General features: G+C 32.5%; 1 protein-coding gene and 1 non-coding gene across 2 annotated transcripts; one reads left to right on the top strand and one right to left on the bottom strand.

The window, feature by feature from the left end:
- Window positions 1-1,108: 1,108 nt before the first annotated feature.
- Window positions 1,109-12,960, bottom strand: LOC148282984 (solute carrier family 23 member 2). The gene is given in 11 exon segments (XM_088224227.1): window positions 1,109-1,190; window positions 3,254-3,386; window positions 5,464-5,662; window positions 5,664-5,686; window positions 7,972-8,119; window positions 8,336-8,475; window positions 8,798-8,898; window positions 9,422-9,557; window positions 10,789-10,909; window positions 11,521-11,649; window positions 12,868-12,960. Coding segments are annotated over 10 exon segments (1,209 nt in total). The 5' UTR covers window positions 11,647-11,649; window positions 12,868-12,960.
- Window positions 12,130-12,248, top strand: LOC148282985 (5S ribosomal RNA). The gene has a single exon (XR_015821969.1). It is a non-coding gene; the product is annotated as a 5S ribosomal RNA (ribosomal RNA).
- Window positions 12,961-16,629: the final 3,669 nt, after the last annotated feature.

Here is a 16,629-nt window from a genome sequence, read left to right as displayed (position 1 = left end):
CAGCAAAATTGTTTAAATACCTTCCGCTTTTAATATAGTGACGGTAAACTGTTTTGCCTATAACTCTAGCGTAACCGCCTACATTGTCGTCAGTTACATTGTTTTGCTTAGTTTCATATTTTTTTTATGAGTAAAATGATCTGGAGTAAACCTAGAAAACTGTAATTAGCCTATAATTTTGGTTTATTTGTAAATATTGTATTTTTTTGTTTTAATGGCTGTTGTTTTCTTTCAGAAAATAAATATCCTTAAGTGTGGCAGGTGAATTTTATACAGCTATGATGTTTTTAACACTTACAGGGGGCAATAAGGAACACTTTTCCTTAAAAAAACGCAATTCGCCAAAAATGTCGCTTACGTTGTTCTGCCGATTATGGCTCGTAAGTAGAAAGAAGGGATTCCCCCCAGTCACATTAATTCAAATGGCAGCATCATCTGCATGGTATGTGATGTTAATGACCTTATCTCCCTTAGTAGATTAATTAATTTTTTTTATTCTTAAAAGCGTTTATTTTTTAAATATTTATTCTGCTTGTGTAAGAAAAAGTTTTTGGCGTATATGTTGTTGTGCTATATTAAGTTGTAAAGGTGCTAAACTTGCTTTGTTTCTTTGTTGTTCTCATTATGTGTTCTTTTCTAAATGTTAATATTATTTATGTCCCGAATTGAGTTGTTATAACTCCTGGGAATGTAATTCAACGTATCATACTTGTAAAATACTTTGTGTTACGAGTATATGATTAATAATTAAAAAAATACATATATATATATTATAATAATTGCCCGGAACATATTGAAAGTTTGGCTTTTTCTTGAAAACAGTAAAATAAAATGGTTCTTTGTAATGCTTTTAACAAATATTTTACTAACGTATGAATCTTGATGACAAAGTTACAACTCAAAGTTTGCCAAATTCTGGAATCAAATATCCCACTAGTGAAAAAGGAATGCCCCTTCAAAAATGCGTACATAGGCCCACGTAAATCCAAATAGTAGGCAGGTACATTAATTTAATAAATAATTAAAAAACAAACGATATCAAATAGGTACCTATTTTTTTTATTGTACTAAAATCCTGCGACTAAAATAGCAATTTTATTCGTCTCGGTTAGCGTTTTTTTCCAAATACTATTTTCCATTGCCCCGCTCTATATGTGGGAAGAAAAAGCAAGTATGATGTCCATTTCGCCCTGAAAAAAAATGACGGAAATTAAATAATATCGAAAAGTAAAATATAAAATTAAGCGTAAATTTAAGTGATACGTAAATATTAAACACAACACAAAAAAATATAAAATCCGAATTGAGCTGTGGTAGTTTATGACAAGGGGTATACTTAAGCATTCTTGACAGAAAACTTCAATTACATATTTACCTACATTTATCTTTTTGCTAGGGAATAAATGAGTCTGATCTTTAAGCTTCACATTGAAACGCTTATTCGCCTTAATTTGGAGAAGCCATTCATTTAAATGTTGAATTAAATTTTAATAAAGTACAGCAGAATTCCATTTATCCGAATTCCAGTCATCCGGACTGCCAAATATCCGGATCGTTATCAAGAAATAAAACCTCAAAATAATGGCCTCGCTGCTCGTAAACGAGTTTCTTCGTCAAAGCAATTAACTTTTAAAATTTATTTCAACAGAGAGGGAAAAAAATTGAGAAAGGAATATGGAAGTCTAGACTTCCATAATCCTTTCTCAAAAATGTTTTCCCTCTCTGTTGAAATAAATTTAAACATGAATAACTCCCAAGGGAGGAAATCCAACCAGTCTGCAAGCATTTGGACATACTCAAACATTGTTCAATTAATATTATGTATCTTTTTTGGGTGATACCGTGTATGTTGGATTTGATCCGACGTTTCGGCTACCATTGCAGGAGCCATCTTCAGGGAAAACTGTGTGTTTTATAGAGAAATGTATGTGTTTAAGTACTAGTAATTTGTACCGTGTCACAGTCAGCAGTAGGCACATTTCTTGTTTTGTAGGAAAGAATAATTATGTTTATGTACTAGTAATTTGTACTGTGTCGCAGCCGGCAGTAGGCACATTTCTATTCGTTTTTGTCATATGTAGTGCTGGGAACCATGTTGAATTTAATTTAAGCCCGTCGTCTTTGTTTATATTATTTGGATGTCTGTGTATTTCAATTGCCTCTTTTATTATTCGTGCACTATAATTACTAGTTTTATGTAGAATTTTTGGTTCAAAGGCGAAAAAATGTCCTGTGTCTATAAAGTGTTCCGCTATTGCGGATTTGTCTGGATGTCCAAGTTTACACGCTCTTTTGTGTTCGTCAATTGTTCAATTAACTTTGCTGGACCTCATGTGATTCCAATTCACTATATTATTTTAAAAGCAATAAAAGAGTGATCTTAGTGTCAATTTAGCGTTTTGTTTCAAAATATTACTTTAATTTTATTGTTAATCTAATTATCAGGATTTATGCATATCCGGTTAACGCCCGGCTCTCATTAATTCGGATAGTGGGAGTTATACTGCACTTCAAAATGTTAGCAAATAACAACAAAGATGGAGAACATTTTAGAGAAGAAAATATGGAAGTCTAAGCATAAACAGGGTTTATGACTTGTCATTAGCTTATTTAAGTGGCCACTTTACGCACTGCGAACATTCACCATTTTGCCTATGTTTGAGTATCCACATTTCTTCCATTTGTTGATTTTAGTGATAAACATATTTTTACTTCCTTTCTCAAAATATTTTCCATCTCTGTTGTTATTTGGTAATCTTAATTTAGGGGGTGAAATTTAGTATTTTGACTACAAACATTTGGACAAACTCAAAATAATGTAACTTTGATATATTTAAAAATGTACACGATCAATATAACGCAGGCAATTGGTAAAATAAACCAACGTAGGGAACAAAATGTCGAACACTCTTCTAGTGGAACGGAAGGCCTGTTGACAACTGTCAACAAGCCGGCTTCTCCTGAAGAGTTTTAAGGGGTTTCCTCTCCACATGAGCAAATGCTGAGAAGTACCCGATTGGCCCACATTAGAATACCTTTCTTGATCTCGACAGTTTAGCTAAAATAAAGTAATATAATAGCAGAAAAATTCTCTTTTTAAAATATAAACCTTGTATATTATAAGCAAGGTAAAAAATAATGCAACTCCCATATAAAAAAATATAAAAAATGTTAACAATAATTCAATAAATAAAATCTTAAAAACAAATTGAACGAGTCATCTGATTCTGAGCGATGTTTTAGTCAGGTTTACCTGGTAAGGCATCCCATTCCAAAGGGAAAATCGTACGTGTCAGAGACATGGGCAGTATTGTCATCTTCTCCTTCCGGAGGCTCCAGTGCCATTTCCTTACCTCAACCCTTCAAACCACGTTCTTCTGCAGATCCTTAATAAATTAAAACTACTTTGAAATTTATATTTGTAACGCTAATATTGTGATTTTCCTAGTTAAAATGTATTTATTTTGTGCAAAATTTATAAGCCTCAATTGCACCTAAGAGAATTTATTTAAAGTTAAAAGTTAAATAATTTATTGTTTCATTTTCGACAAAATGGACAAAATGAGTTTAAATTTATTTCAACAGAGAGGGAAAAAAATTTTGAGAAGGGAATATGGAAGTCTAGGCATTTACCGGGCTTATGACCTGTCATTGACTTTTGTGAAGTAAAGGAGCTGGAACCTTTATCACGTGGGTGAGATTCATCCGGCTGAACCAAATCACCTACCAAATCACTAATTTAAAGTCACAGAGGGAAGAGTTGAGGAAATGTGGATGTTCAAACATGGGCAGAATGGTGAATGTTACACAATGTGTGTAGAGTGGCCATTTAAACCAGCCAATGACAGGTCATAAGCCTTGTAAATGCTTAAACTTCCATATTCCCTTCTCAAAAACGTTTTCCCTCTCTGTTAAAATAAATTTAAATATGAATAACTCCCTAGGGAGGAAATCTAGCCAGTCTGCAAGCATTTGGACATACTCAAACATTGTTAAAAATGAGTTTACCTTACCTTTAGTTTAACTTACCTTTAAGTGGTGCAACCTACCACCTACCCTTAATTATTAAGTTAATAATTAAACGTATATATTTTGTGTAAAATAATTGAATGGCGTATTTTAAAAAAATAAATAAATACTCTGTCTTAAATTAGAGGGCAGTGGGAGTTTTGTGCCGATCTGAATTCTAAATCAAACGATCGCCACAGTATTTGTCAACAACTTCATTCGTACTTCTAGTAAAATAGCGAAATCAAATATTTAAAATCATGAAAATATTTTAATTTTTAGGAAATATGAAAATTATTTCTAACTTTTGCTATTTTGATAATGAGTGAGTTTTAATTTATTTACATAAATATTTTTTTTAGTATTGATATTAAGAATACGTAAACTAATATTTACACGACTTAAATTAAAAAAATATAATTTAAATTGTACATTGGCAGGTTTATTGCCAAACGGCAATTTCTTCCAACCAACCAACCAATAAAACATAATGTTTTATAAATTATTTAAGTTCTAAAGTGTTTTCAATAGAAAAAAACTAGATAAACGAGTATATCATACAAAAAAGAAACAATAGTATTTGTATATAAATTACCTTAAATCGATTCTAGTACTCAATGGGAAAAAGAAATATAAAGGAAAGAGGAAAGGAGGAAAGGAGGAAAGATTAAGGAAGAGAAAGGAGATATTTCTTTAGACGTGATTGAAATAGAGATACTGTAAAGACATCTTCGATATTGGATGGGAGATGATTTCACTGTCGAGCCGCATGGACACTATTTGAGTTAAAGAAGAAAGAGGAATTGAGGATGGAAATTAAAAGGGTGCTTTGAGAATTAGAACGAAGACGTAAACCATGCACTAACAAGCGTTGAAATGTTACATATAGGAGCGTTAGGACTATTGAAGTACAGTGAACAGAAGTGAGAGGGAGTGATGGTCTATCGTCTATCTAATTTTGAGCCATTTCAGTTGCCTACGATTATCAGATATGTGGCCATATTTTCTCAGAACAAAAATATACCTAATCCGTGTATTCTAAAGTCGTTCAAGTTTATCAAGTAGTTCACAGCTTAAATCAGTCACGGTCAGAATCAGCATAATCTAGAATGGGTAGTAGTAATGCTTGTACGAGTGAGCATTTGGTATTAATAGGTTAGAATTTTTCCAACCATCTAAGTGAGTGTTGACTGAAAAATATTTTGCGGCTTAATTCACTAATATGCATATTACCTTTTTCTAATTATATGAAAACAATTTATTTATTTACATAATTTTTACCCAACAATCTATATTGAATATTTTTTACAAATATATTTTTTACACTTAACTTTAAAATATTTACACTCGTTAGAGTTTGTTAAAAACATATGTTAAAATTACTCAATCATATAAAAAGGGAAGTTAATTTGTTTTGTTATCCAATTTATAACATATTCCAACTGTTATATTTACCCGGAATCAAATTATCTAAGAAGCAGCCTGTAATTCCACCCAGCAGAATAGAAGTTGATAGCAAAACTCCCAGGACAGAGTCTAAAATTTCTGATCCCGTGTGGATAACTCCTGGATTAGCTTCCATCCATTTGCTTAGCACCAGTGGAAAGAAAATGGAGAACCCAATTATATACAAGTTTCTTGCACTATTCAGATTTTAAAAAGTGTAACGCTGAGAGCCCTGAAAAAATAAGTAAGGGTTATATTTTGAGAAGTAAATGAATTATTTTATCATAAAATTTTTATTGGAACTGTTTGTGAATGTTAGGTTTTTAGATATAAATCGTTATTTAAAAGTAATTGTTTACCTAAAATTCAAAAGGACAACATATTTATTGTTTCTACTGCACAAATTGTAAATACGAGACCTAGAATGATTGATAATATCTTAAAAATTAATTAAATTAAAAACAACACCAGGACAACATCATTATACTTTTACAAAGGAATATTTTATTTTTTTTAAATGAAGAAAAAGAATATTACATAAAATTACTCATTGAAAACCTTACAGTAATAATTCGCTCCCGCTTATAGACATGCCATTTCGCTATACTGCATAGAACAATAGCGTTCCAAATTTTCGGTTTGGTTTTTGGTTTAACAAAGATGTAACGGACGGTTTCGATTTGCGTTTGTTATTCACGATCTGAGTACCTACGGCCCGGGCTCGTTTTATTGCTGTAAACTGTAACTAACTTCAAGATTGATAATCATTGAATGTCCTAAAGGTTTTGATTATAAAGGCGAGTGGCGTATTATTACTCAGAATTGAAAACACTGCATATTTTATGATTTTATTTGTAATTTTGAGAATATTTATTTATGGAAAGGACATTCCCTTTTATGGTACACAATAGTTGCTTTTTTTTTACGTAGTGGGAAACGTTTTTTGTTGTGTAAAATTTAAAAAAAATTACAACCACTTTGCAACTCTTTCAAACAATTTTTCACCATTTTTGCGTCATATATTATATTTATTTATTTATACTTTTACATTGTTTGTATTCTTTTTTTCATACATTATAATGTTCCCTCACTGGGGTGTCCCGTGCCGAGGGAAACATTTTACAAAATGTGAAACATGCCTAAGATGACCTATTTAACAAAGTTAACATAATAATAACAATATAAAAAAAACGTAATTAACATAATTATAATTAACATAATAAACAATAAAAAACTAAAATATTCATTAAAAACATAACCAATTTATATAGAACAATAGAAAAAATTTCCAACTCCACTATCCATTCCTAATAGCAATTTTATATTCTGAGAACTTACTAATTGTCCTTATGGATAATGGAAGTAGATTGTACACTTTAACCGAGTAGTAGGCCAATCCTCTTTGACCGAAGGTTGTATTTATTTTTTTATTTTTTTGCAGCATCAGGGTGGAGTATCTAGTAACTCTTGTATTTGTAACGGAAGGTAGAGAATAATGTTTACGTGCGTATAGTAACACAGTTTTTACATAAAGTTGTTTTATAGATTTGAAATTAAGATTTTCAAATATACCGAGGGAGCTAGTTCTGATTGGGACTCTTAAGATAATTTTTATTAAAGCTTTTTGTGCAATTATTATTTGCTTGATCAGTGTATCATTTGCACATCCTCATCCAATTATCCCATATTCCAAAACTGATTTGAGTTATTGCGTAATATATTTTTACAAGTTCTTTTAGGCTAATTATATTTCTTATAGTTTAAAAAAGTAAATTTGCTTTTTCAATTTATTTTAATATGATCAATTTGATTAGTCCATCTTAAATTCCAATCTAAATAAATTCCCAAATATTTAATTGAATCTACTCTGTCCAACTATTTAAAAAATACATTTAAAATTCGTAATTTGTTTATTATAATTACGGCTGTGAATAGTTCAGGAAAGATTTGGATTACATATAATCTGGAATACATTAATTTAAAATGTCATGTATTTTGTTTTCGAGTGATTTAGTGTTAGATAATTTGAGTCTAACCATTTTTTTACTAAGTTTAAGTCATTTTCAGCCTTTCCAAATACAATATCCCATGAACTTCCTTGAGAAAGTAGCACAGTATCATCAGCAAAGCTAATTACAGAGCCTTTTATAGATAAGTTACAAAGATAATTTATATAGATTAAAAACAAAATTGGTCCAAGTATGCTTCCTTGAGGGACGATAAATGAAGTTTCGGTTTCGTCGCTAGATTGATTATTAATCTTTACTATTTGCTTTCGGTTTTTCATGTAACTTTGGAACAGTTCCAACTCCTTATTAAGGATTCCTATAATCTTAAGTTTTTCTAAAAGTATGTCGTATTTAATAGTATCGAAGGCCTTGCATAAATCGAGGAAAATACCTGTACATTTTTCTCCTTTGTCAAGATTATCATTGATGTAGCTCGTTATTTTGGCTATTGGAGGAGTCAATTAAAAGGCAAGACAAGACAAGAAATTAAGTCATTTTTTTTACTTACCAAATGCAGTTATCATGCCAAACATAACGCAAAAGAGTCCACCTACAATAGGTTCAGGTATTATAATGAAAACATCTCCAAATCTGCTGATTAAACCTTGTAAGATCATCAACATTGCTGCCCACTGGATGACTTGCCTAGAAAAAACCTAAAAATAATTAGAAATAGAATTTTCCGTTGAGTCAATAACTTTTTGTGGCAACACGAAATAAATTTACAAAAAAGCTTTATGGAGTACGTTTACAACGAATGTGACGAAAAATAAGAAAAATGAGATGTTAAGATTTGAAAAGTCACAAACATTAAAGATAACATAAAATGGTGTTTGGTTGTTACAAAAGTTGCTGAATTTAAGTATACCAACCTTGGTTACTCCAATAGCGCCAACATTCTCCCCAAAGGTGTTAGTTCCGTTGCCAGACCCCCAAAGACCAGCTAATATTGTACCGAATCCTTCGATTGCAATGCCCCTGTCGATGGCGTGTAGTGGAGGGGGAGGTACATCTAGAAATTTATTCCGAATAAATTATTACAGGTAAAATTATACAGATTATCCGATATGAACAATAGACGAGTTTATGTGCTAAAAGAAGATGAACACATCAAGATAGGTCGGTGACATAGACTCGATAGCCGGTAAAACATGTATGATAAACGCGGGTGATAGGAAGAAATGAAGACGTTTGAAAGAGGCCTTTATCCAGCAGTAGAGAGAACAAGGCTGAAGAAGAAAGAAGCTGAAAGAAATGCTAAGGTTTATGGGTTCCTTTGCCCGCTAGTTGTCGCCCTACATACAAAAATTCATTTGAAGCAGGTATAATCTTACCACACATTCTTGCCGTTGTTGGATAATAGCTGATGGACTCAACAGTACAGGCAAGTACTCCAGCCAGCATTCCCAGAACTCCAGGCAGAGTTCCCATTGACCTGTAAAATTATGAATAAAATATTAATTATAACAATAAAAATACGTATATAAATCAACAATGAAACTCTGGTCACCCTATAATTCCTATAATCCAAGCTACCCACGCTTAGTTGAGATTTACAACAATTTGTTTGTATTTAAAATCAATTATTTTTTGTATATCCACGTAAAAAGTCAAAAATAATTTATTGTGAAATAATATATTTCTATTTTATTTTACACTAAAGTAAAATTGTAAAATGTCTTCCTCGGCACGGGTTTTTCCAGTGAGGAATACATTGTTGATTCAATTATATTTTTTTAAATAAAATTTTTTAGCATCCCCCAAATGCTTGCAGACTGGCTGGATTGATTAAACTAACTGGTTTATACTAGGTTCTTATGAAGAAGTATAAAAAATGTTAGGTGAAATGGTTCAGTCAGATAATTCTAGCCCACATAATGAAGGCTTCGGCTGTTTTTCTATTTTTTTTAATAAAAAGAGAAATACTCGAGTCCTTCGTGCTCCAAGTCGTAAATAACTCTAGCTCCACTTGAGGAGGACACTTCCACAGGGGATGATTCAGAATGGCCAACGTGGGCACCAGAAAGGAGATTGTGCCGCCCTGTACGATGGGCAGACGACATCCAAAGGAGGTCTGGAGAAGAGTCACGAGACCTAAATAGAAAAAGAAGTTCCGAAAATAGTAACAGGTCGACAGTCGATGCACGGAAGAAGGTAGGAAAATTGAAATCACCAGATTGAATAAACTTCTTCTTCTTTATTAGCTTCCTGCGAGGTCGATTCCACAGCTGCCAATCCATTTCTTTGGTGGTCAGCCCGGTCAACTACTTTGGAACTGACCGTACAATGCAATGTGAGGGAGTATGGATGAATCCATCTCCTCACATCTGCATACCAGTGTCGTCTCTGTTGCTTCTCCCACATAACAACATCTAAGATCTCTCATGTTTTCCTTATCTTTGAGTTTCTTACTCTGTCTGGAAGAATCTTGCCAGATTTGCTTCTGAGAGTCTTCTTTTAGACATTGTGGTGTTTGCTCTGCATTCGATCATATTTGTCATGATGGGTTGCACACAAGTTTTATAAATAAAACTAAATAACTGTCATCGCGGCAGCTCGAGTGATGGAGTTTCGAATAGTCATAAAGACTATTAAAGCTATAGTCATAAAGACTATTAAACTAGACCTTTAAAGCCATTTCCGCTATCACGAAAACGTTACAAATTGTTTAATTTGTAAGTTCTGATATAGGTTTTCCAGAATTATATAATATGCAAAACTTAAAATAAATTTTGTGTTAAGTTGATTACTTGAAATGACAACCGCAACCCGGTTTGAGCCCTCTTCTATAATTATAGTTATATTAGATGAACGGTCAAGCTACATGCATAACTCATTATGTTTTTTTCCTGTTATCGATTTATATTTTTTTGTACGAATTTTCATGAATACATGTTGTAATAGGTTCAGACTGTTAACAAATAAATAAGCGAGATATCAAATACTAATTTACTCCGGAAAATAATGTAACTAATAACAAAGTACATTTGTTTCAAAACAGTTCTCTATATTACCATTAAGTTAAAAAATTTCTTACCGTAGGAATTCTACGAGGCTGCAACTTTGGGACATTCCTTTTCATAATCCTTGTGGATTCTGTGTCGGTCAGTTTGACCATAGCTGAGTATGTCGGATGCCTTCTGATAGTCTTAATTACGTTAGTCTACTTCACAGGGCATCAAGTTTTCGATGCCATAAACGTCTGGTGCTGACAGTTCATCTACAGAATGCGGACCTGGCTAATGTGGCGTGACGTACATGAGTTATAAGCCAATAAGATGGGATAAATTGTGAACGCCAAGTAAGCAAATATAATTTAATTAACCTGTGACGAAGATCATAGTCGCTATAATCTGTCCTCTTGCTGGATCACTTTCTTCCACGCAGAGAGCTGGGCAGAGAATAAATGGGATTGCGACAATTGCTCCAATCATTGTCAAATAATGCTGAAAAAGCGAAAAACTATTAATAAAAACTTTCAAAGAAGCATTTTCATATTATTTTTCCAATAAATCACTAATATGAACAAATTACGCATGAACTTATCGTAACGTAATTAAAATATTTTCAAAAGTCTAATACTAAAATATCACATTCAATGTGTACTATAAACTTAAAACGATATCTGAAAAATTTTCTTCAAAATTTACATCTCTCAAAAATGAAAAATTATGTTTGCATTTATAAATATTGCAAAAGAATTGTAGAAATATGAATATTAAAAGGTAAATGTAACATCGTTGGCATATAAATTTAAAAAATAGACAATGACAGGTCATAAGCATGTTAAAGAGCTAGACTTTCATGTTCCCTTCTTAAAGAGGTTTTCCATATTAGTTTTTAAAATATTTGTCAATACAAAAATCACACGAAGAAAAATTATATTCTTACCAACAAGTTCATACAAAGTTCTGATTAGACAACAAAATGGGTATCGGGGTTTTAGTTTGATCGGTCCAAAAAAATTATATCTTTCCTCAAGACTTCCTAAATGCTCGTGCATTTCAATTAAATCTAACATGTATTTAAAATTACCGTTTTCAGAATATACGTTTACCTGCAGTGGCATGAAAATGCAGAGGTACCAGGGAGGAACGTCGTCTATACCGTAGGTGATGTCAGTTTTCTTTTTGAGTTTTGGGGGCAAACCATTTGAATTTTTTTCTCCACCATCTTGATTCATTATCTGAATTAAAAATAAATACATGATAACATTTTGAGTGGGTTCAAATATTTGTAGTAGAACATTGAATAACACCCCTCGGAAGTTCATTAAGAGATAACCCTTGACGAATGGCACACATGAACATATTCTCATGAGTGGTCTAATAATAACAATGCAGGTACATATGTATAATGCATTCCGCCGAGTGCGCTTCAACAAATATGGCGCGGTAACGTAACATGTAATAACGTAATACGCAAAATAAGTTTCTGAGATATCTCTACATGAGAGAGTGCGGGTATTATCCTTGGCTCTACCTAACCGAGTTTCTCCAGGGTATGCTTGGCTACAACAGTTTAGAGACTAGAAGGAATGTGTATTTGACTACATATTTTTATCGATTGTTGCGCGGTATGGTCGATAATCCTGAGATTAACGCGATTAGTATAGAATATGAAGTATGGTATGCTGATAACGTAAGATAATATTCTTACAAGCTTTGCCAACGACCATACCATCTTGAACACACCGGTTCTCGTCCGATCACCGAAGTTAAGCAACATTGGGCGCGGTCAGTACTTGGATGGGTGACCGCTTGGGAACACCGCGTGCCGTTGGCCCTCATACTTTTTGCACTTTATAACAGTGCATAATTTTATTCTTCCTGAATGTTTGCTGAAAACGGAAAATATTCTTTCAGGCTTCGTCAACGACCATACAGCTTGTCTATGCAGCACAAAAACGAAATAATAAAAAACCGAAAACCAATTTTAATAATTGAAAAATTATTAATGAATTTCCAACTCAGGTCCCTTCCCTTAAGGGAATTCCAGCCCTAGGGTGGTATTCCAAACACTCTTGCGTCCATATTATCTCGCGTATTTACATACAAAATACACGAGAAAACAGTTTCCCTCTGTATTTTGTATGTAAATACGAGATAATACGGCCGTGAGAGCGCTTGTAATACCCGCCCAGAATAGCACCACTGAACGTTTCTTTTGAAAACGGAGTCATTTAAAGTAGTTTATTTTTTTCATACATTTTTTTAGAGAAACTTACAATTAAATGCTTTAATTTTTACGATTTGTAAGAATACATTTTTTATATCCAATTTCCGGTAGCACTGATCTTTTTCATTCGATGAAGATCGAACGTCGCCGCCGCACCGGATAAATAAATATTTTAAATTTATTTTTTCGTATATTTAAGAAAAAATTGAGTGTATCGTCATCTCACCGATAATTGAATCCGGAATCCCCGGGCGTTAAGCAAGCGTCTTTTTTTAAATAAAAATAAACTGTAACTTAGGATATCTTCTCACACCACGCGAATAGATACTAAATAATGGAGTATGGAGGTATTGGCAGCTCTAGTCACTTAAAACACTAGGCTGGATAAACAATTATTAAACTCAAGGAAATTTCCTTTACGAGCAGGCCCGCATCAAGGAAATAAAGTACTAAAGTAGATACTTAATTTTTTAAAATTAATATTCCAAATATTTATTTATAGACGTATATACTTTGACGATTATGTAAAAAATCAGAATAAATAATAAACATAAAGGAAACAAATAATTTCAAACTTATTTTTATTATTCAAATATTGTACATATCCATAGTAAACATTATCTAGATCAACTAAAGCAATATTATTTATTCAATGAAGGGTCGACCGGGGGCAATTGTACCAATTCAAGTTTGGCATTTTTCTATGTCAATGATTTAAGCATAATAAAATGTAACGAAGCCAAAAAGGTAACAGTTAAGTTTCTTGTATTACCCGGATTTTTTGTTTTTCTATTTCCAATGGGATTTAAACTATAAGCCTATAAAACAGATCGATGGAAACGGCACGACTGACCCCGGCCTAGGGGTCTAGGTAACCTAACACCGAACTTCAATATTTTTCACAAAGGAAAATATTTTCTTTTTCCTGTCGACAATTGCATTAGAAATTTCTCAACGTTTTCAAGATAATTCACCTAACTCCAGAAAAAACTCGTAAAATATCTACCAGTTAAAGCGTTAATTCAAATGTAACTACTTTAATGTAATAAAATACACAATACTTATATCATAGGATATTTTATTTTCAATAATAAAGAAAAAAAACGATTCAAATATTTGTACTCGTTTAAAGTGGTACAATTGACGAAATATGAAAAACTTGTATAAATTGTAATAAACTGTCGTACAATCACATAGTGCACGATTGTAGTGTGATCAGGAAATAGTCGGCCACTATAAAATGATAAGACTATAACGACGGACCTCTGATCTGTGAGTCCGCGACACTAGTTTCTGGACCACAACCCTGTTCTATGTAATATAATTTTAGGATGTACAGAAATAACATCTGGAAATCAGAAAACACTAACGTATAATATAATTAATGAACAAATTACTCAGATTCACAGTTATGACAGATATATCATAGTTTTTGTTGTGTGCAATCTTCGTGGGACCAGAATTTGCGCTGACTGCATTGCATCCATAATTTATTTGGTTTTTGTGAACTAAATGGTTCCAAACAAACCAAAACATAATATTTTAATTTACCCCTTAAGCATAAATCAGTTTTTAGCCATCTGGTAAAAAAACATTAAAAATATGAGAAGATTTGCCAGTTACACTCGAATATCTAAAAAAAGGAGTCGGGGTCAGTTCTATCACGGGATCAATTTTACAGTTACAACTGACCCCGGATAAATTGGTACAAATGCCCCCTAGAGGTCATTTTAAATTTAAACTCGCCATAACATCAACACAGATGTCCAAAGAAATATAGGTATTAGTTAAAGTATAAAAATGAAGCACAGAAATCTCAATATTCAAGTATGAATGCGATCTAAGAAACTTACTTTTGACACTCGAAAAATTTCACCTTCTAATGTAAATGTCTGACAGTCCCTCAGGCAACAGGAGAAATGCCCAGACCTGTCAGACGCATCGCTCGACAACGAATCATAATTGTACCTACTATAGTTTACGGGTAATTTGCATTGGTACTAATGATAAAAAAAATTAACCTGTATTGGGTGTGCGCATATTTTGTTAATTAAAAAAAAAGATTTTATTTTGTACTAGTTCAGTATGTATATATACATCCATGTAATTTTTAAACTTTTTCAATTTTCTTTCCCAGATTGCATAATGTAAACATTATTTTGAATTTATTTCCATGCCTAGTATTCTGTTTATTCTGTTATTTTCAAGTATTTTTCATACCCTTTTTAATTTGTAGTATATCATAATTTTAATTTTTTTGCTTTTGTTAAATAATATTATAGTTTAAAATTTAAAAACGTCTCTAAAAAATTATTATCTGTATGTCCCTAAATGAGTTTTTTTTTAAAAAAACTCCTTGGGAATATTGTATATAATTATGTATAATATGTTTTCAATATAATAAAAAAAAATAAAAAAAATGCCCCCTGGGACAATTGTCTCTGGTTTACCCTACTCCTGTAAAAACAGGTTCTGTTCTTACATTTCGAATTTTTAAGCTTTGTAATTTTAAAATCACTCCGCCAGTGATGTCACGTGAGTTCGGCTGATTAATAAGTTGGCTTTCCGGAAATCGGAAATCTATCATAACACTACATCATTTGCTGATTCGGTAGAACTTGTGACGTAGTTCAAAGTAGTTTATTTTTGTTAATTTTTAAATTCATTTTTAAAACACTTTGCCGTACAATCAAATGTAATATTCAAAAACATAATTTTGTAGATATGCATCCCTACAAAATTGTTTTATTTTGAAAATAAACAAAAAAGTAAAAACGTTAGTTACAATATTATGCAATAAATCTATAAGAATAAAATCACATAATCATGATACTGCAAGGCCCTTAACGACAATAATCTTGTATCATAAAGATTGTTGATTCTATTGATTAAGTTTCAGGGTTTATTTGTTACGGACTTGTCACATTGATTTTAACTACAATGTAGTTAGTACTACTACTACTACTACCATCACGCCATTTCCCCGTAGGGGTAGGCAGAGAGAATGGACCGCCACACACGTCTATCCTGGCATACAATCCTAGCCTCTTCCACATTCATACATCTTGTCATACATGCCCTTCGGTTCTGTCTGCTTTTGACATGACCAGACTTAAGATTTCGGTTTATCTGATCATGCCACGTCTTCCTTGGTCGTCCTCGTCTAACGTTGCCGTTCATTTTTGCCATATTTACTTGTTTTACCATTCTCTCGTCGTCCATTCGTTCTACGTGACCAAACCATCTCAGAGACCCTTTCTTAATCTTATCAATTATACTTGTCTCAGATTTACACTCTCGCCTGATTTCATCATTCGTAACCCTGTCATACATTGATTGTAGTTAGTACCTATCTATATACTTAAAACTAATTTATAATACGAAGTCTTAAATTAACTTGCTAATTTGTTTAAATCAATGATAAATTATGACTGTATTCCATAATCTACAAGTCCACCTCGTGGTGTAGTGGTAGCGCATTTGCCAACCATGCAAGAGGTCTCGGGTTCGCTTCCCGACATGGTTGACATGAAATATTTATTTAAAAATGAATTTTACAGCCTAATATTTCGTAGTCTCTGGACTAGCACCTGAAGCGTAAGATTGATTAGTGTAAAAACGATCAAGATACGCTGCTATCAGTGTACTAATGCAGTACCCCGTAAAGGAGATTGAAGATGAAGAATAGGGTTCTGAGTGTGAAATAGAACCAGAAAGATTGTTCTCAGGTAAAAATCCTGAAAAGGGAATAACTAGTAATAGATAACTCCGCCTCATAAGGTAGTGGTTAGCGCGTTCATCTACTATGCTTGAGGTCCTAGGTTCGATTCCTGACAAAATGATAGTGAAACATTGGTTTTAAAGGTGGCTCTAAATGGAATATTTCATGGTTCATTTCAAAAGAGATATAACTTTTTAAAACCAGGACCCGCAATACAATGGGAAGTTAACATCAAATTTATCTTCAATTTTATCTACAAAGTAAAAC

This window comes from Micrasema longulum, unplaced genomic scaffold (assembly GCF_059751315.1).
Source record: "Micrasema longulum isolate JH-2025_06_02 unplaced genomic scaffold, ASM5975131v1 h1tg000273l, whole genome shotgun sequence".
Classification (NCBI taxonomy): Eukaryota; Metazoa; Arthropoda; class Insecta; order Trichoptera; family Brachycentridae; genus Micrasema; species Micrasema longulum.
The sequence above is the reverse complement of the archived record's forward strand: the minus strand, read 5'-3'. Positions and strand labels throughout refer to the sequence as shown.